General features: G+C 47.2%; 1 protein-coding gene across 1 annotated transcript in view; it reads right to left on the bottom strand.

The window, feature by feature from the left end:
* Positions 1-1726: 1726 nt before the first annotated feature.
* The window catches only part of LOC147101034 (uncharacterized), a 63290-nt gene continuing 43712 nt past the window's right edge, over positions 1727-21304 (bottom strand). Inside the window, exon 3 of the mRNA XM_085966204.1 lies at positions 1727-5435. Within this exon, the coding sequence (XP_085822330.1) occupies positions 5247-5435 (189 nt within the window). The 3' untranslated portion in view covers positions 1727-5246. The remainder of the gene's footprint in view (positions 5436-21304) is intronic.

The following is a 21304-nucleotide window of genomic DNA, read 5'->3' as shown; positions in this document are numbered from 1 at the left end:
AAGCGCGGCGGCCAATTTGCGCACAGCAAGATCCCACAAACAGCAATGAAATAAATGAACAGATCATCTGTTTTAGTGGTGTTTGGTTGTGGTACAAATGTTGACCAGGACACCGGGGGAGAACTCCCCCCCCCCCCCCTCTTCGAAATAGTGCCGTGGGATCTATAATGTCCACCTGAGAGGGCAGACGGGGCACCAAATAAAGGCCACTTGCCTGATGTATCACAGGGCAAGTGGTGCTCATTGGAACTGTACCTTGGCACGGACTCAGTGCCAACCGGGTTAGGAGGCTGGGAGGAAGCAACTTGGCAAGAAAATAATTAAACTGCGAACAACACAGATCTTGCATCAGGTGACATCCTGAAATGGCAACATAAAGAGAAAGGATTACAACATTATTCAGAGCCTTATAAAGATCAGAAATAGTAACTGATATATTTCAGTGAACTAAAGACAGTAATAGAATCGCAGTTCAGATAATTTACACAACACTGCTGGTGATTGCAGCATTATCTGAACTCAACTGGATCACTACTTTGAAATTTAGAATGGATACCCGTTATCCCGATTGTTTTATTGTTGCGAGTTTTAGCGTGCAAATTCAGTTATACTGCAGTTTCTCTGTGTTAACTTGACATGGTTTTCCTGCCATATGGATGCACAAAGCACAGTATAACTGTGGTTTGAAGTTGCCAACCTGAGGATGTTGTCTCATTAGTTGTAGTGTATGTGCAACTAGGAAAAGACTTGCATTTCGATAGCGCCTTTCATGACCTCACCATGTCCCAAAGCGCTTTACAGCCAATGAAGTATTTTTGAAGTGTAGTCATTGTTGCATTATAGGAAACGTGGCAGCCAATTTGCGCACAGCAAGCTCAAAAACAGAAATGTGATAATGACCAGATAATCTGTTTTAGTGATGTCGGTTGAGGGATTAAATATCGACAAGGACACCGGGGAGAATTCCTCTGCTTTTCTTTAAAATAGTGCTGTGGGGTCTTTTACATCCACCCGAGGGGGAAGTCGGGGCCTAGGTTTAATGCCTTATCCGAAAGATGACCCCCTCCGACAGTGCAGCACTCCCTCGGCACTGCACTGGGAGTGTCAGCCTGGATTTTGTGCTCAAGTCTCTGGAGTGAGACTTGAACTCACAACCTTCTGACCCAGAGGCGAGAGTGCGACCCCTGAGCCAAGGCTGACACAGCACAACAGGACGGTTGCAAAGGCAGGTTTTTTTTAATTAAAAAAATCTTATTTTGCAAGTCATCTTGTTGCAAGAAAAACCAGATGAGAAAAGCCAATCAGCCCATCTTAACTCATTGAGCCACAAAGAACCCACAATCATTCCCTTCAGAGCATCCTGCCACTTCTTAAACACTTCCATGAGTTTTGGTTCCACTGTCCAACGATGAGAGTCCATTCTGCATGTTACGTTACCGAGCTGGGCTTCTCACAAGCATTTAAGAACGCGCACAGCCAGCTCGACTTTACCAGGGAATATAGTATCATGATAACAGAAAATGCTGGAAAAACTCAGCAGGCCAGGCAACATCCGTGGAGAGAGAAACAGAGTCAACGTTTCAGGTTGAAGACCTTCTACAGGACTGAGAAAAAAAGGGCAGGAAATGAAACAGATTAAAAGGCCAGTTTGGGGGTTGGGAAATGGGGGAGGGGATGAAAGAAGAGACATTCAGAGATATTCAAGGCGAGATGAGATGGTAATAGGACAGGTAAAGAGACAAAGGATGGCTCTAGATGAAGTGTGAAATGCGCTGGCAGAGTGAGAGACAGCTGCCATGTGGGAGAGAGAAAAAGGAAAAGGCACAAACCAAAAGTGTGGATAAAAAATATAAAAATATATGATAGGGGCCGAGGTTATGATCTGAAGTTGTTGAACTCGATATTGAGTCCGGAAGGCTGTAAAGTGCCTAATCGGAAGATGAGGTGCTGTTCCTGGAGTTTACGCTGAGCTTCCGTGGAACAATACAAGAGGCCACAGACGGTGAGGTCTGAGTGGGAATGGAATGGTGAATTGAAATGACAGGCGACCGGAAGCTCGGGGTCACCCTTACGGACTGAACGGAGGTGTTCCGCAAAGCGGTCACCCAATCTGCGTTTGGTCTCCCCAATGTAGAGGAGACCACATCGTGAGCAGCCCACATGGCAGCTGTCTTTCACTCTGCCAGCACATTACACACTTCATTTAGAGCCATTGTTTGTTTCTTTACCTGTCCTATTACCATCTTGTCTCACCTTGAATATCTCTTAATGTCTCTTCTTTCATCCCCTCCCCCATTTCCCAGCCCCCAAACTGCCTTTTAATCTGTTTCATTTCCTGCCTTTTTTTCCTCAGTCCTGACGAAGGGTTTCGACCCGAAACGTTGACTCTATTTCTCTCTCCGCGGATGTTGCCTGGCCTGCTGAGTTTTTCCAGCATTTTCTGTTGTTATTTCAGATTTCCCGCATCCGCAGTATTTTGCTATCGTAATATAGTACCATGAGTCTGGCTCCCACTATAAAGCAGTTACAGTGTCAATTCCCTGCAGCATGAAGGTGGCATATATCACAATACCTGACAAGCTCGGTAATAAAATCCCAATTTTACCACTGATCATGATGCACCAAAAGGCTTCGTTGCAATTTAAAACTATTTTTGTGGCATTTTATAGTGTAGTGAATCATCTCCATACTAAAGACAACAGAATAGCTAATTGAAATAGCAAACATTTGTGTTGTTTGGTACTGCACTTCAAAAGTACTTCATTGGCTGTAAAGTAAACTGCGTTAATTCTAGTGGAGTACTTTTCAAGTGCAGTCACTGTTGTAGTGTTTCCCTACATTACAGCAGTGACCACACGTCAAAAGTACTTCATTGGCTGTAAAGCACTTTGGGACGTCACGAGGTTGTGTGAAAGGCGCTATATAAATGCAAGTTCTTTCTTTCTAGTGTCAATTATTTTGGGGGAGAATGACTAGAAAATCAGTGTGCGAGGGGTTTCCTCAAATTCCTGTCTGCACGAATTTAACACAGTCATTAATTTGAAGTGAGGTTTAATGAATGCGTTGAATCCCACAGACAGGAACTTAACACGAACACCTTAACCACGGCATTGAAAATATAGTGCGAAGAGTTAATTAACGCCCTCGCTCTTTATGAAACACTAGAATACTGTACCAGCAAATTAGTGAACATTTAAATCAGTGTTTTAGGTAGAATTTAAAACAGGCTGGGTGCAGACAGAGATTGCAAAATATTAAAGCTGTTTCTTTCAAGGTTTAAGCTGTCAACAGTGGTAGCTTTGGCAACCCACCTTCTGCATAGGTTACTGAACATTTGGCACCGTGCTCCCCTTGCCTAGGTAAATCCCCTGGAAAAACATATAATGATTTATTGTATCACTTACATTTTTTAAATAGCTGTCTTAAAAAAGGCACTGCAGCATCTTGCAGGAAGTTAATCTCAACAGGTGTAAGCTACAATGTACCGGTTTAAGGGTGATGGCCAAGGGGTCTGTGCATCTGCCAATGGATTGGAAAATCAGGCGGGGTGCAAAACGGCGTTTAACCCCGACCCTGCCTGGGAGGTCAGGTTAAAATTGGGGCTTTAGACTCGGGGTAATTTTCCCAGTACTGGTGGCGGGGCAACCTCGTCTGCTACCTTTGCTCATCAGTAAATCACAGGTAGGATTTCGCTACCTACTCTCGTATGCAAAGTAATTACTTGGAGATGGGGTCAAGTGGAGTAGAGGAGGCAGGGTGGGGAGTAAAATTACACCAGACCTCCAGAAAGTGAATCATTTGGACCCTCTCCCATATGTAGGCCCTGAAATTCCACAGGGTTGGAAGGTTTTCCCAGTCTCCTGCCATAACAGCATATGGAGACCAGCAGAATCCCTATCAACATCCTGGGGGTCACCATTGACCAGAAACTTAACTGGACGAACCACGTAAATAATGTGACTACAAGAGTAGGTCAGAGGCTGGGTATTCTGCGGCGAGTGTCTCACCTCCTGACTCCCCAAAGCCTTTCCACCATCTACAAGGCACAAGTCAGGAGTGTGACGGAATACTGTCCACTTGCCTGGATGAGTGCAGCTCCAAAAACACTCAAGAAGCTCGACACCATCCAGGGCAAAGCAGCCCGCTTGATTGGCACCCCATCCACCACTTTAAACATTCACTCCCTCCACCACCAGTGTACCATGGCTGCAGTGTGTACCATCTACAAGATGCACTGCAGCAACTCACCAAGGCTTCTTCAGCAGCACCTCCCAAACCCGCAACCTCTACCACCTAGAAGGACAAGGGCAGCAGGCGCATGGGAACACCACCACCTCCAACCTCCTCTCTAAGTCACTCACCATCCAGACTTGGAAGTATATCGGCCGATCCTTCATCGTCGCTGGGTCAAAACCCTGGAACTCCCTCCCTAACAGCGCTGTGGGAGTACCTTCACCACACGGACTGCAGCGGTTCAAGGCGGCGGCTCACCACCACCTTCTCAAGGACAACTAGGGATGGGCAATAAATGCTGGCCTTGCCAGCGACGCCCACATCCCAGGAATGAATTTTTTAAAAAGGAAATGGTGTAAATGGCCGCAGAAAAATGGCACAACCCGCTGAAAGTGGACGTTTTTCTGGGGTTCCGCCAAAGGCACAGCGCGATGCCGGGAGAATTCCAGTGCCACGGTCTTTTCAAAACTCCCTTGGGATTGGGATTATTTTTCCCAGGGACCTCTGATCAGCACCTTTATACTTCACTCAAGTTTCCCAGAAAATCCCACATAAGCCGCAACCTTCCTGAAAGAATCTAAACCGCTTTCAATCGACTCGGCTACGCATGTGTGTGACTGGACTTAATTCCAGCACAAACTAAACACAAGACAGAGCTAAAACATGTAGGAGGCAAAGTTCCGCGTTCTTTAAACATGTTTACAATTTTGTAACTAAACTAGAAATAAGCATTAAAGCACAACAGCGAGAATGTTCTGTAGCAATTGCCTTCATGTTAATTTTTTTTTTACTGAGAACCATTTCAATCCTTCTTAACCGAGTTATATCTCCCTCCACTGGGAATCCTCGAACTAACGCTGCTGTTAAATTTAACTCAAATTTTCACACCAGCCAGAAATTCCTGAAAGACCCTATAAACTGCTTTCATAAATAAAAAAAGTTACATCAGGTGAACAATGAATTTTTTTTTGTAGTGTGCGTACGTCGCTTGCACGACAGCTTGTGGCGTGGCACTATTCCAAAGAAGGGCTTGCACCGAGGGCAGCCCGCTGGATCCAGTCCCCTTTGTGAGTGCCATCGCAGTACGGAGGATTCTTGGTGTGTTTGCAGCCACACAGCCACGCCGTCTTCGCCTCCTCCAGTTTGAACCGCAGTGGGGATGGAGCCGAAGGGACAGACTTGTGGGTCCCATCACAGAATGGCTGGAGAGAAGAAAGAGATGGACACACGGTTAGAAAAAAAACATTAGGCAAAGGACCACAATATATACACTGGCCTGGAGTTTGCGCCGCATCTGAACGTAACATAAGCAATAGGATATAGAGGCACTGGAGAGGGTGCAAAAATGATTTGCTGGAATGACACCAGAACTGAGAGGTTATACCAATCAGGAAAGGATGAACAGGCTGGGGCTCTTTTCTCTTGAAAAGAGAGGGCTGAGGGGTGACCTAATAGAGGCCTTTAAAGTTATGAAAGGTTTTGATAGAGTGGACAGAGTGGGCAAGAGCAAAACTGGAGGCCATCAATATAAAATAGTCACTAAGAAATCCAATAGGGAATTCAGAAGAAACCTCTTTACCCAGAGAGTGGTGAGAATGTGGAACTCGCTACCACAGGGAGTGGTTGAAGCGAATAGTATAGATGCATTTAAGGGGAGGCTAGATAAACACGAGGGAGAGGGAATAGAGGGTTACGCTGATAGAGTTAATGAGAAAGGAAATGGAGCATAAACGCCGGCATGGACTGGTTGGGCCGAATGGCCTTCTTCTGTGCCGTATATCCTATGTATGTAATTCTATGTAAAAATAAAGAGCAGGAGTTGGCCATACGGCCCCTTGGCCTGCTCCGCCATTGAATAAGATCATGGCTGATCATCGACCTCAACTCCACTTTCCCGTCCTATCCCTTGATTCCCCGAGTGTCCAGAAATCTATCGATCTCAGTCTTGAATATACTCAACGACTGAGCCTCCACAGCCCTCTGGGGGCAGAGAATTCCAAAGATTCATCACCCTCCGAGTGAAGAAATTCCTCCTCATCTCAGTCCTAAATGGCCGACCCCCTTATCCCGAGACTGTGGCCCCCCCCTAGTGTGCCCGGATACGCCCGGAATGTGGGCGCAAACCGATCATGTGGCTTAAAGGGTGGCGCAACTCTGGGTAGAAGTGAGTTAACCGCGTGACTGCGGTGCACCCAGGTCTTTTACGTCCGACCATCAAACCCTTCGTCCGAACAAATCTCCACCCACTGAAGTGGCCACACCCCACTGGCTCTCAAACACGAGTATCCTCAAGTTGCGCTTGTTCGGGTTTCAACATTTCAGCCAGGTTTTCAGGTGCAGCAAGAAACAAAATCATTTTTCTGGTTGTTTATTTGCAATTCTTTGAGCGTTTTTTGTTGTTGTTGAAAGAAATGATCCTCATTGAGACCTGCTCTGTATTTTCTGTTTCCTTCAATGGATTTAAGTGTGCAAGTCATGTTAAAAATTGAAAAGCTTCCCCGACTGCAGGTTCTTAAACATGCTGGGGGTGAAGTTTGACTTGGGCGAGAACAAGACACAGGCGGTATTGGCTCAGTCCCCTGTTTATACGCCCTGCCCGATATTCACTTCTATTAAAAAGTCAATGGAACATTGGACGGGGCATTTAACGGGTGACAGATGTGATACCGCCCTGACCCCAAGTCGAATCTCACCACCCGCTGTGCCTGATGTGCGTGAATGATGGTTAAATGAGTTGAAACTTAGGGGGAGAAATTGAGTGTCGCCCATTTTGGGGCGCTAATATCGGCCGGGCGCAAAGTTTAGCACCCGGCGCCAATTATTGCCCCCGGCTGCAAAAATTCGCCTCTATCGCCCCCTGGAGGTGATTTGAGCATTAAATCAGGCGCTACACCCCTCTCTTAAGGCATTAACATCGGGGAGCGAGGCGCTACCTCAGAACGCTACCGAAGCTCAGGCGATGCCAGTTACCATGGAAGCCAGACAGACTGGCGCCGTCCAGTTCTTAAAGGGGAGGGGCCATCTTGCTGGCCAGCCACACCCTGCTCATTGCAACCTTGAATCTCGGCCTGGAGAGACCTCTAAAGCAATTGTGTTGGAAGCACCAATGGATAGGCCCAGGGAACGAGCTCAGCGCTCAGGAACCTCAAAAGTGGTGCTGAGGGCCAAAACTCCTTAGGACAGCGTTAAATCTCTCCAGACGTCTCTCTCCCTCTCAACCTGCGTGTACCAAAAATTTTGCCTTTAAATGGTGCTCCTCCAGCCCCTTCCCGACTTGAAAACGTTCCCCTCTACCTGTTGCTCCTAGCAACAGGCGCTAAAGCAGGGGGCGCGACTCAATATCTGGTCCAAGGCGCTACCGGGGCGTTGCACGCTTGACTGACGTCACGATCTGCGGGCGCAGGAGATCGTGATGGTAGTGTTTAGCGCCGCCGCAAAACGCCTGGTCAATTTCGCGAGCGGCGCTAAAATCGCCGTGCTCCGGCGCTAACTTCCTAGCGCCCCCGGAGGCGCTAAACAACCAAATTTTTCTCCCTTAAATTTTAAGACTCAGAGTAACATACTGATGAGAGTTTGGTATTTCCTTGGGCCCCAATTGTTTTCGCTAATTTACGCCCATTTTAAGTTCGGGCATATTCTAATGCGATCGAGAGGATATGTGGGCGTAACTTGACAACTGGTAAAATGAGGGCAACATTGAGCGTATTTTTGGGTCTATCTTCCGGGTTATGTCCAAAGGAGGAAACTCCAAGCCTCAATTCGTACTACTGGCAATCATTTTTATTGTGCTTATCTTAAGGTGGCAAAGGTACAATTGAAGAAAATTGGATATAGCAATGGCATCCAATACAAACGCAACTCAATGATCAGTAGATCCACGCCATCTTCATAGCCAGCTTTCCAAGTTTATTTTTTGACAATTTTCATTCTAACATTCCTCAACTTGCCTTCATTTTATTTGCACTGTTACTGGTTTGGGGTTTTCATGGGCAGAATCGCAGAACACGACCCCAAAATCCTGCTTAAAAATCCTGGAATCGCATGTAATTAAAAAAGGGAATTTGACTTAATCATAAATCAAGGCCTTAATTTTAAACGAAGAAATTGTGGAACGCAATCCCCAAATTACCCATAAATATTCCAGAACCCCACATATTAAAAATGGAATTCGATTTAGTCATTGTAAACTAGTGGCTCAGTAAATCTTTTTATTATTTCTCAATAGCCTGTGCTACTTAGATCATTACTTAAATCAACAACAACTTAGAAACATAGAAACATAGAAGATAGGAGCAGGAGTAGGCTATTCGGCCCCTCGAGCCTGCTCCGCCATTTAATGAGATCATGGCTGATCATCCAAATTCAGTACCCTGTCCCTGCTTTCTCCCCATATCCCTTGATCCCTTTAGCCTTAAGAAATATATCCAACTCCTTGAATATATTTAATGAATTGGCCTCAACTGCCTTCTGTGGTAGAGAATTCCACAGGTTCACCACTCTCTGGGTGAAGAAATTCCTCCTCAACTCAGTCCTAAATGGCTTACCTCTTATCCTTAGACTGTGACCCCTGGTTCTGGACTCCCCGACCATCGGGAACATCCTTCCTGTATCTAGTCTGTCTAGTCCTGTTAGAATTTTATAAGTTTCAATGAGATCCCCTCTCATTCTTCTAAACTCCAGCAAATATAAACCTATTTTGCATTGGTATAGCGCCTTTAACGTAATAAAACATCCCAAAGCGTCTCATTTTGACATCGAGCCACATAAAGAGATATTAGGACAGGTGACCAAAAGCTTGGTCAAAGAGGTAGGTTTTCCAGGTGCAACTTTAAAAAGGAGAGAGAGAGAGACATGGAGGGTTAGGAAGGGAATTCCAGAGCCTAGGGCCATGGCAGTTAAAGGTGCAGCCGGCAGCGGTGGGGTGAAGGATATCGGGGATGTGCAAGATGCCAGAATTGGAGGAACGCAGAGATCCCGGAAGGCTTGTAGGGCTGGAGTAGGTTACGGAGATAGGGAGGGGGGCGAAGCCGTGGAGGGGTTTGAAAACAAGGATGAGAATTTTACAATTGGGGTGTTGATGGACCGGGAGCCAATGTAGGTCGGCGAGCACAGGGGTGACGGGTGAACGGGACTTGGTGCGAATAGGATACGGGCAGCAGAGTTTTGGAGGACCAGGTACAGTACACTGTGTGTTGATGCAACGTGGTTTTAACGTTACCCAGATGCAGAACTGCACGCAAAGAGGTTGTCTGACACTACCAGCCTGGTAGTGGCTGCATTCTTTACATCTTTTCAATATTAGCAGAGAGCCAAAATAACAACAGAAAATGCTGGAAAAACTCAGCAGGCCAAGCTACATCCGTGGAGAGAGAAATAGATTCAACGTTTCGGGTCGAAACGTTGACTCTATTTCAGTTCTGTAGAAGGGTTTTGACCTGAAACGTTAACTCTGTTTCTCTCTCCACGGATGTTGCCTGGCCTGCTGAGTTTTTCCAGCATTTTCTGTTGTTATTTCGGATTTCCAGCATCCGCAGTATTTTGCTATCGTATTAACAGAGAGCCAATTGCCCCAATTGGGTCTTGATGTTTTCTGTGTCAGCTGTGGCTCAGTTGGTAGCACACTCGCCTCTGAGTCAGAAGGTCGTGGGGTCAAATCCCACTCCAAGGACTTGAGCACATTAAAGCTAAGCTGACACTCCCAGTGCAGTGCTGAGAGAGCACAGTCGGAGGTGCCGTCTTTCGGATGAGACGTTAAACCATCTGCTCTCTCAGGTGGACATAAAAGATCCCATGGCCACTATTTCGAAGAAGAGCAGGGGAGTTATCCCCGGTGTCCTGGCCAATATTTATCCCTCAACCAACCTAACAAAAACAGATTATCTGTTTGTGGGAGCTTGCTGTGCGCAAATTGGCTGCCGCGTTTCCCACATTACAACAGTGACTACACTTCAAAAGTACTTCATTGGCTGTAAAGCGCTTTGAGATGTCCGGTGGTTGTGAAAGGCACTATATAAATGCAAGTCGTTCTTTCTTTCTCTGAGCAGAGAGTGAGGCGGAGCTGTGGGATATATGGGTGTAGCTTTTCCACATGGGTGTAAATCTGGCGATTGGATCGACATCCCATAATAGAAACTGCTTGAATTTCATTCCCCTCAATTTCATTGGAAAAGAAAATTGGCCAATATCTATGATGAGCAGCCCATTTGCAATGCCCAAGTGATGACACTCAAGAAACTCGACACCACCCAGGACAAAGCAGTCCGCTTGATTGGCACCCCATCCACCACCTTAAACATTCACTCCCTCCACCACCGGCGCACCGTGGCTGCAGTGTGTACCATCTGCAAGATGCACTGCAGCAACTCGCCAAGGCTTCTTCGGCAGCACCTCCCAAACCCGCGACCTCTTCCACCTAGAAGGACAAAGGCAGCAGGCGCATGGGAACACCACCACCTCCAAGTTCCCCTCCAAGTCACACACCATCCTGACTTGGAATTATATCGGCCGTTCCTTCATCGTCGCTGGGTCAAAATCCTGGAACTCCCTCCCTAACAGCACTGTGGGAGTACCTTCACCACACGGACTGCAGCGGTTCAAGAAGGCGGCTCACCACCACCTTCTCGAGGGGCAACTAGGGATGGGCAATAAATGCTGGCCTTGCCAGCGACGCCCACATCCCGGGAATGAATACATCTTTAAAAAGACAGATGTGGCGCTTAGGACAGTATTTTGAACTAGAAAAAGTGACGATGCAATAAGTGGCACATCATCACTCATATATATTCAGAAACTGCCTCCAGAAATGTTTATACAAATATTGCGGTAGATGTCATGGGGTGTTGAAAGACAAATCACTTGCTCTATCCATTGTATAACCATCGCTTAAGGGACTGCCTTGAAATATTTCAAAGGAATATCTAAATGTAGATTCGTTCTCTTCTGAAATTTGGATTAAAAAAAAGTATTTTCTACATGAAATTCACCCACTTTTACAGTGAAGTTTCTTTGATTATTATTAGTATTTGAACTATAATTCACATTTTTTAGAAATCAAAATATGGGCAGAATGGCCTCCTTCTGCGCTGCATGACTCTATTCCATGGTTCTATGTTCATCAATAATAAGAACATAAAAACATAAGGATTAGGAGCAGGAGTCGGCCAATCGGCCCCTCGAGCCTGCTCCGCCATTCAATAAGATCATGGCTGATCTTCGACCTCAACTCCACTTTCCCGCCTGATCCCCATATCCCTTGATTCCCTTATTGTCCAAAAGTCTATCGATCTCAGCCTTGAATATACTCAATGGCCCCGATTTTCGGCTTGTGTGGGAAATGGTCGGGTTTCCCCGAATGTGGGGTTTCTGACACACATAAAAAAGTGTCAGCCAGCTCCACGCAATTTTCCCTCAAGTGGCCAATTAGTTCCCAGCATGTGAGAAGCCTTGCTAATTGTCCAATTCGAGTCAGAAATCCCCACAGTATGATGTCATCATTCGTGGTGCTTTCAAAGTGTCCAGCAAGCTTCTCCACCTCTGCAGGCTTCTCAGCCACTCTTGCACAATGGCAAAGGAGCCTGCACCAGCTGCTGCCAGCGGCAGAGGCCGAGCTGCCTTCAAATTCGAGGCTTCACTGCAGGCATTATTGGATGGGGTTAGGGCCCACAGGGAGGTCCTCTTCCCTAGGTCAGGGAGGAAGAGGCCTCCCACTGAGACCAATGCTGCATGGATGTAGGTGTCAGCAGCTGCCAACTCGCTGGGAGTCACCAGAAGAACCTTGGCATTACATCTCTAACTCCTTCCTTAACTCCCCCACAGTACCATCCAGAGTCCCCGTCCTCACTGTGGAGGAGGAAGAGGCTGTGCAGCCAGACTCTTCAGAGGAAGCTCCAACCTCTGAGGGCGTAGCGTCAGCAGAAGTAAGCGCACCCAGCACCAGCGCAGACACTCACACCTCGGGGGGACCTTCGGGACATAGAGTAGTGTTGTCACCTGGTGTTTCACAGCTCACAAGTGAGCCTCAGCAGATTCTGGAGACAGGGACAGCAGTGGAGAGTCCTCGTCGGAGGGCGCAGGACTCTGCCAGCTCAGCTCAGCTGCGCTGCATATCGACCCTCTGCCTCTGGGTCCATCCGCAAGAGAAGGGGTGATGGATCTCCATGCACAGATGCAGGAGTCTCTGGTAGGTTTTGTCTCCAGGGTCGCTGTGAGTGTGGAGCGAATGGAGGAGTCCATAGCGACCATGAGCAGAGCCTTTGTGGAGTCATTGGCGCATGAATGCATCGCCATGGAAAAGTTGGCAACCTCCATGGAGGAGATAACTCGCCAGGGTACGGAAAACATGGTGAGTGCTCATAAGAGAATGACATCTCTTGAGGAGCGTTGGCCATCTATTGAACAGAGAAACCAGACCTTCATGGAAGTCCTTCTGAGTAGGACTGCCAGTGCAGATATGGGTCCCCATGGCCCCCTAAAGTGCAGCAAGGTGCTCTCAAGCCACTTCCAAGCGCTGGCCCCTTCTGGCCTGTGCAGCTTCAGGTGAGTGAGCAGCAGCCTGGTGCTCCTGGTGCTCATCCTGCTGTTCCTGGTTCTGCTGCTGCCGCCTCTGCTGCTGGAGATCCTCTAATGGCAAGAAGGGAAGGAAAAAAAGGCGTCCCATGCTTCTCGTAGATGCCTCCGCTGAGGAAGTGCTGAGTGAGGGTGGTGAGAGGGGCTTCCCAGGAGATCACATTGGAGAAGTGTGTGAGGCTCCAACCTTCCACAGCTGTGCCTAAGCCTTGAAGAAGTAGCCCCAAACCTGCAACAACAAGGTCCTTCAACATACAAGTGCTGTCCCTTTAAATCGCAGCTTTCCCTGCAGCTGACAGCAAGCAAGCCGACAAGCTTCATGCCAGGTCTCATCAGCGGGGTTCCCCGCAGGCGGGTTTGATGTGGGGAAAGCCCCAAAGTTGCAACGGCCCCGGAAAATCTACCTCAATAAGCTGATAATTGCTTATTAGTGTTCCGATGACCAGTCCTGCCAGCGGCGGCCGGGACTGAAGCGGGTCACGGGGAAACGGCGGTCTGAAAGTCGGACGGGGCGGGGAATCAGGCGGGGGGGGGGGTCCTGACCCGCTTTTTTGCCGATTTTCGGCCCCTGGCCGCATGAAAAGCTGCCCGACGGCGGCCAGAAAATTGACCCCAATGACTCAGCATCCACAGCCCTTTGAGGCAGAGAATTCCAAAGATTCACAACCCTCTGAGTGAAGAAATTCCTCCTCATCCCAGTCTTAAATGCCGACCCCTTATCCTGAGACTAGGCTCCCTAGTTCTAGACACTCCAGCCAGAGGGAAACAACCTCTCAGCATCTACCCTGTCAATCCCCCTCAGAATCTTGTATGTTTCAATGAGATCACCTCTCATTCTTCTAAACTCCAGAGAGTATAGGCCCATTCGACACAATCTCTCCTCATAGGACAACCCTCTCATCCCAGGAATCAATCTAGTGAACTTTCGTTGCACCGCCTCCAAGGTAAGTATATCCTTCCTTAGATAAGGAGACCAAAACTGTGCAGGAGATGGAGAAGGTGAAGTCAGGAGGGTGAATCAGAAGAAGTAGAAGAAGGGGAAGGCGAAGGTGAAGTCAGGAGGGTGAAGCCTATAGGTAAAAAGAGGGATGAGGTCCTGCAGCAAGAATTTAGGGAGCTAGGTGAAGGATTAAGGAGCAGGACCTCAAAGGTTGTAATCTCTGGATTACTCCCGGTGCCACGTGCTAGTAAGTATAGGAATAGGAAGATAGAACAGATGAATGCGTGGCTAAAGGGATGGTGCAGGGGGGAGGGCTTTAGTTTCCTGGATCACTGGGTCTGCTTCTGGGAAAGGTGGGACTTGTACAAGTCGGACGGTTTACACCTGAACCAGGGGGGAACCAATATCCTTGCGGGGAGGTTTGCTAGCACTGCTGGGGAGGGTTTAAACTAACTTGGCAGGGGGTTGGGGTACAGAGTGGAGCTATAGTAGGGGGTGATTTACGGCCAAATACAGAGGGAAAAACAAGTCAGCTGGGAAGGCAGAGCAAATATGTGAAGGCAAAAGAGAATATGGCAGGGCTGGAAGGCATTTATTTTAATGCAAGGAGTCTTGCAAATAAGGTGGATGAACTGAAGTTGTTGTTGAACACATGGGAGTACGATATTGTTGCTATCACGGAGACATGGTTGAGGGGGGGTCAGGACTGGCAGCTCAATATTCCGGGGTATAGAATCTTCAGGCGAGACAGAGGGGGGTGTAAAAGGGGAGGGGGTGTTGCAATATTAATTAAGGAGTCAATTACTGCTGTAAGGAGGGATGATATATTAGCGGGTTCCTCTAATGAGGCCATATGGGTAGAACTTAAAAACAAAAAGGGGGCAAGCACTTTGCTGGGAGTGTACTATAGGCCCCCAAACAGTCAGGGGGAGATAGAGGAACAGATATGTAGGCAAATCTCAGAGAAGTGCGAAAATAATAGGGTAATAATAGTGGGGGATTTCAACTTCCCCAATATAAATTGGGACAGTCAGAGTGTGAAAGGCTTAGAGGGTGCAGAATTCTTAAAGTGCATCCAGGAGAGCTTTTTGAGCCAACATGTAGAAAGTCCTACAAGAGAGGGGGCGGTACTGGACCTAATTCTGGGGAATGTAGCCGGGCAAGTGGTGGAAGTGTCAGTAGGAGAGCATTTTGGCGACAGTGACCATAATTCGGTGAGATTTAAGGTGGTCATGGAAAAAGACAAAGACGGCCCGGAAATAAGGGTTCTAAATTGGGGGAAGGCCGATTTTAATATGATAAGGCAGGATCTGGCCAAAGTGGACTGGGAGCAGCTGCTTATAGGAAAATCCACATCAAAACAGTGGGAGACTTTCAGAAGGGAAATAGAGAGAGTACAATGCCAACATGTTCCTGTAAAGGTCAAGGGTGGGACCAACAAGCAAAGGGAACCTTGGATGACAAGGGATATACAAAAATGCATTAGAAATAAAAGGGGGGCTTTTGGCAGTTACAAAAGACTAAAGACAGAAGAAGCCCTAGAGGAGTATAAAAAGTGCAGGGGCATACTTAAAAAAGAAATTAGGAGGGCGAGGAGGGGCCATGAAATAACACTGGCGAGCAAAATAAAGGAAAATCCTAAGATGTTTTATAAGTATATTAAGGGCAAGAGGATAACCAGGGAAAGGGTAGGGCCCATTAGGGACCAAAGTGGCAATCTGTGTGTAGAGCCAGAGGATGTAGGCGGGGTTTTAAATGAATTTTTTGCATCTGTGTTCACTATGGAGAAAGACGATGCAGACATAGAAATCGGGCAAGGGGACTGTGACATACTTGAACATATTAGCATCGAGAGGGAGGAGGTGCTAGCGGTTTTAGCGGGCCAAAAAGTGGATAAATCCCCAGGCCCGGACGAGATGTATCCCAGGCTGCTGTGGGAGGCAAGGGAGGAGATTGCAGGGGCTCTGACACTAATTTTCAGAACCTCTCTGGCCACAGGGGATGTACCAGAGGACTGGAGAACAGCTAACGTAGTGCCATTATTCAAGAAGGGTAGCAGGGATAAACCAGGGAATTACAGGCCAGTGAGTCTAACATCTGTGGTGGGGAAATTATTGGAAAAAATTCTGAGGGACAAAATTAATCTCCACTTGGAGAGGCAAGGATTAATCGGGGATAGTCAGCATGGCTTTGTCAAGGGTAAATCATGTCCAACAAATCTGATCGAATTTTTCGAGGGGGTGACTAGTGGGGTGGATGAGGGAAATGCTGTGGATGTGGTTTACATGGACTTCAGTAAAGCTTTTGACAAAGTCCCGCATAGGAGACTGGTCAAGAAGGTAAGAGCCCATGGGATCCAGGGTGCCTTGGCGCGTTGGATCCTAAACTGGCTGAGTGGCAGGAGGCAGAGGGTGATGGTCGAAGGTTGCTTTTGTGACTGGAAGCCTGTGTCCAGTGGGGTACCTCAGAGATCGGTGCTGGGTCCCTTATTGTTTGTGATCTACATAAATGATTTGGATGAGAATGTAAAAGGTATGATCAGTAAGTTCGCAGATGACACGAAAATTGGTGGGGTGGTAAATTGCGAGGAGGAAAGCCTCCGGCTACAGGACGATATAAACGGGTTGGTCAGATGGGCGGAAAAGTGGCAAATGGAATTTAACCCTGAAAAGTGCGAGGTGATGCATTTTGGACGGACAAATAAGGCAAGGGAATACACAATGAGTGGTAGGACCCTAGGAAGTACAGAGGGTCAGAGGGACCTTGGTGTACATGTACATAGATCCCTGAAGGCAGCGGAGCAGGTAGATAAGGTGGTTAAAAAGGCATATGGGATACTTGCCTTCATTAGCCGAGGCATAGAATATAAGAGCAGGGAGGTTATGATGGAGCTGTACAAAACGCTGGTGAGGCCACAGCTGGAGTACTGTGTGCAGTTCTGGTCGCCTCACTATAGGAAGGATGTGATTGCTTTGGAGAGGGTGCAGAGAAGATTCACCAGGATGTTACCTGGGATGGAGCGCCTCAGCTATGAAGAGAGGCTGGACAGGCTGGAGTTGTTTTCCTTGGAGCAGAGAAGGCTGAGGGGGGACCTGATTGAGGTGTACAAAATAATGAGGGGCATAGATAGGGTAGATAAAGAGGAACTTTTCCCCTTAGTGGGGGGGTCAATAACAAGGGGGCATAGATTCAGGGTAAGGGGCAGGAGATTTAGAGGGGATTTGAGGAGGAACTTTTTCACCCAGAGGGTGGTTGGAATGTGGAACTCAATGCCTGAAAGGGTGGTGGAGGCAGGAACCCTCACAACATTCAAGAAGCATTTGGATGAGCACTTGAAATGCCATTGCATACAAATCTATGGACCAAATGCTGGAAAATGGGATTAGACTGGACAGGGATGGATGGGCGGCGCAGACACGATGGGCCGAAGGGCCTCTTTCTGTGCTGTAAAACTCTATGACTCTATGATTCTATGACAGTGCTGAGGGAGTGCTGCACTGTCGGAGGTGCTGTCTTTCGGATGAGACGTTAAACCGAGGCCCCGTCTGCTCTCTCAGGTGGACGTAAAAGATCCCACGGCCACTATTTTGAAGAACAGCAGGGGAGTTCTCCCCGGTGTCCTGGGGCCAATATTTATCCCTCAATCAACATCACTAAAAACAGATTATCTGGTCATTATCACATTGCTTTTTGTGGGAGCTTGCTGTGCGCAAATTGGCGGGCGCGTTTCCTACATTACAACAGTGACTGCACTTCAAAAAGTACTTCATTGGCTATAAAGCACTTTGGTACGTCCGGTGATCGTGAAAGGCGCTATATAATCCAAGTCTTTCTTTTCTTTAAAGCTTCCCACAGTCGAACAGCCTGCTGAAACTAACAAAGAATGGTCACCTGAGTGCACTGTAAGGCACTTGGCACACAGATGTAGAACTATACCGCAGCAAGGAGGCAATGACTCCAGAAGAGGGGAGAAAACAGGGGAGAAAACAGGAGGAAGGTAAAAAAAAATCGTGCAACTTTGCAAAGATGCTCGAAGCAGTCTCAATGTGTCACTTGCTGTAAATTAAAGGCAATACTTGTCTGAACTCGGTTACTATTTTACTTTGAGATACTAGTTTGAGGACAATCAATCAAGTTGCCGCTGATAGTTGTCGCATCAGTATTGAATTTATATCATAAACTGATAGATCCACTGAAGCAGATAAGGGCGAGGGAAGGTAGCTCTCATTCTTAAATCAGAAATATTTCTTAACTTTGCTGCCAATTTGCTTAAAAATCATAAAGGAAGCTGTATTCTTGGCTTTTCTTCTCTATGTATTTCAATCATCCTTATACAGAGTTGTCTTGTTGCTTGAACAGATAATAGAAAAGTTATAGTTGGGCCCTGAAGGCTGCAACACTATTTTTTCTCCACAAAAATCCCCCTACTTGTCCATGTCAGGTGAGGTCAATGTTATAAATTCAAACTTGATCTGATCTGCTTCGCATTCCTACTCAGAAGCAGAACTGTCAAAAAATAGATTAAAAAGGCTAAAAGAAAAATGATCTCGATCGCATCTGGATGTTCAAGTGACTCATGCTTCTGCACGTGACTCTCAACTGCAAGGTCATAAGTTTCGAAGACCTGGGTTGGCTGATAATGAAGACACAATTGCCTCAAGTCGGTTGACTTTGACCAGGTTTTGGTTGGGACGGTGATGGCTCATTTTTCTGGTGGAAAAACGGACTTTGTCCGACTTTCTCATTCCAAAAAAATCATTGTCCAAATTGCTTACCACATCAATCAAAGAAGACCTTCATTCATATACCACCTCATCTTAAAATTGTGTCACGTACAATGAAATTTTTGTATTGCAGTGACCATTGCTATGTAGGGAAATGTAGTGGCCATTTTGTGTACAGCAAGAACTCACAAACAGTGAGGAGATCAATGACCAGTTCATCTGTTTTTCATGGCGCTGGTTGAGGAAGGCATGGTGCCAGGACACTGGGAGAATTTCCTGCTGTTCGTCACACGGTGGCAATGTATTTTTAACATCTACTTGAACCAGCAGAACAAGCACATGGGGAATAACAACAGAAAACGCTGGAAAAACTCAGCAGGCCAGGCAACATCCATGGAGAGAGAAACAGAGTTAATGTTTCAGGTCAAAGACCCTTCGTCAGAACTGAGAAAAAAGCAGGAAATGAAACAGATTAAAAAGCAAGTTTGGGGGCTGGGAAATGGGGGAGGGGATGAAAGAACAAAAGGGAAGGTCAGTGAGAGGTGAAGAGACATTAAGAGATATTCAAGGCGAGACGAGATGGTAATAGGACAAGTAAAGAGACAAAAGATGGCTCTAGATGACGTGTGAAATGCGCTGGCAGAGTGAGAGACAGCTGTCATGTGGGAGAGAAAAAAAGGAAAAGGCACAAACCAAAAGTGTGGATAAAAAATATATAAAAATATGATAGGGGCCGAGGTTGTGATCTGAAATTGTTGAACTCGATATTGAGTCCGGAAGGCTGTAAAGTGCCTAATCGAAAGATGAGGTGCTGTTCCTCGAGCTTACGCTGAGCTTCCGTGGAACAATACAAGAGGCCGCGGACGGTGAGGTCTGAGTGGGAGTGGGGCGGTGAATTGAAATGACAGACAGCATATGGGGCCTTAGCTTAAGGCATCATCAGAAATGCCAGTCTAGGGTATGACGTCAAGCTTCTGGTATGGGGTTCGCATCCGTAAACCTTCGGAGTGAGGGTGCTATTAACAGCAACAATAACAACTTGCAGTTATATAGTGCCTTTAATGTAGTAAAATGTCCCAAGGCGCTTCGCAGGAGCGATTATCAAACAAAATTTGACACCAGGCCACATAAGGAGATGTTAGGACAAATCACCAAAAGCTTGGTCAAAGAGGTCGGTTTTAAGGAGCGTCTTAAAGAAGGAGAGAGAGCTAGAGAGGCTTAGGGAGCCAATTCCAGAGCTTAGGGCCTTGGCAGGTGAATGCACGGCCACCAATGGTGGAGCGATTAAAATAGGGGATGCGCAGGAGGCCAGAATTGGAGAAGAGCAGAGATCTCGGAGGGTTGTAGGCAATGTTCCTGTTAATTTTTTTTGGGTGCGCGGCCCATTCAAAAATACCGCACGGTTTTAGCCATTGAAATGCCGGCCAGCCGGCTGCACGGCCACGCAGCTTAAAGGGAACTTTGGTTGTGGGGCTAGAGGAGGTCACAGAGATAGGGAAGGGGCGAGGCCATGGAGGGATTTGAAAACAAGAATGAGAATTTTTAAACTGAGGTGCTGCCAGACCGGGAACCAATGTAGGTCGGCGAGCACAGGGGGCGATGGGTGAACGGGACTTGGTGCAAGTTCGGACACGGGCAGCCGAGTTTTGCAGGAGCTTCAGTTTATGAAGGGTGAAATGTGGGAGGCGGGCCAGGAGAACGTTGGAATAGTCCAGTCTAGAGGTAACAAAGGCATGGATGAGGGTTTCAACAACTAAGCCAAGCAGTAATTTAAATGTCTTAAACTTTCCTAAACTCCTAACAAGGTAAGGACTAAAATGGGGTGTGAATAAATTGGAGCTTGTGTTTCACGATCAATGGCCTGGATTTTGATTGAGGAGGGGTGTAGGAGGCGGGACTACAACTTTCGGGGTTGTAGTCCCGCCTCCATCGAGTTGTGGCCAACCCACGCGATTTCGACTTGATTGACCTTGTTGGGCTCAGCAGGCCAATTAAGGGCCACCCGGCAATAGGTGACGTCACAGATTAACATTTCGTCTGTCAAGACCTTTTGACAGATGAAATATCAGCGTTTCACAGCTGTTTGAAGCTGTCAAACACTGACAATCTGTATTCCAAGTTAATTCCTTCCTCTCAGGATGATTTAGAGATCGCCCCGGAACAGAAAGCTGAATGCTGCAATTTTTGACAGCTGGCGGCCATTCTGCTTTCTGTGCCGGTGAGATGAGGGACTCCCGAGACCTGAAGGAAGGAAGGCTGTAAAGGTAAGTAAAACTTCTTTAAACACACCAAACACACTTACCTCTGCACTCATGCACCCATCACTCACCTGAACACCGGACATCTCGAACCCTCCAAGCCCTTCAGCCCGACAGTCCGCCTCGCTAACTTGGCGTGGTTTGGAGCCGTCGGGAATCCCACACTTCACCAATGAAAATAGGGATTAGGCTAAAATCTGCCTGTTAACTACCTGTTAACAGGCAATTAATTGGCACTAATCCCCTTCCCGCCTCGGGGAGGTGGGTCCCAGCGCGGGTCAGGTACCCGCCTCCTTTGAAACTGGCATGGAGGCGGGTTGGGGGCGGGATGGGTTCGTGCCCCCCGATTTCAAGATTTTAACCCTCCACATGCCTCCAATCCCGCCTCCACGGCTCAATGAAAATCCTGCCCAATGTATTCATTCATCCCATTAGTTTATTTGTGATGGATTATTTGTGAAAGCAGCACATTTCTCACCCCCTAAATAGTGCCATTCAGATGAATACCGATGGCGGCAGCAGCATTTTACACTGTCTCCTCCTGTGGCAACAATTTGTACCAAGTACCGCCCGTAGATAAATAT

Source organism: Somniosus microcephalus, chromosome 24 (genome assembly GCF_052327205.1).
Source record: "Somniosus microcephalus isolate GS21.2 chromosome 24, FLI_Smic_1.0, whole genome shotgun sequence".
Taxonomy (NCBI): Eukaryota; Metazoa; Chordata; class Chondrichthyes; order Squaliformes; family Somniosidae; genus Somniosus; species Somniosus microcephalus.
Note: the sequence above shows the minus strand (reverse complement) of the source record. Positions and strands in the feature narration are given on the sequence as shown.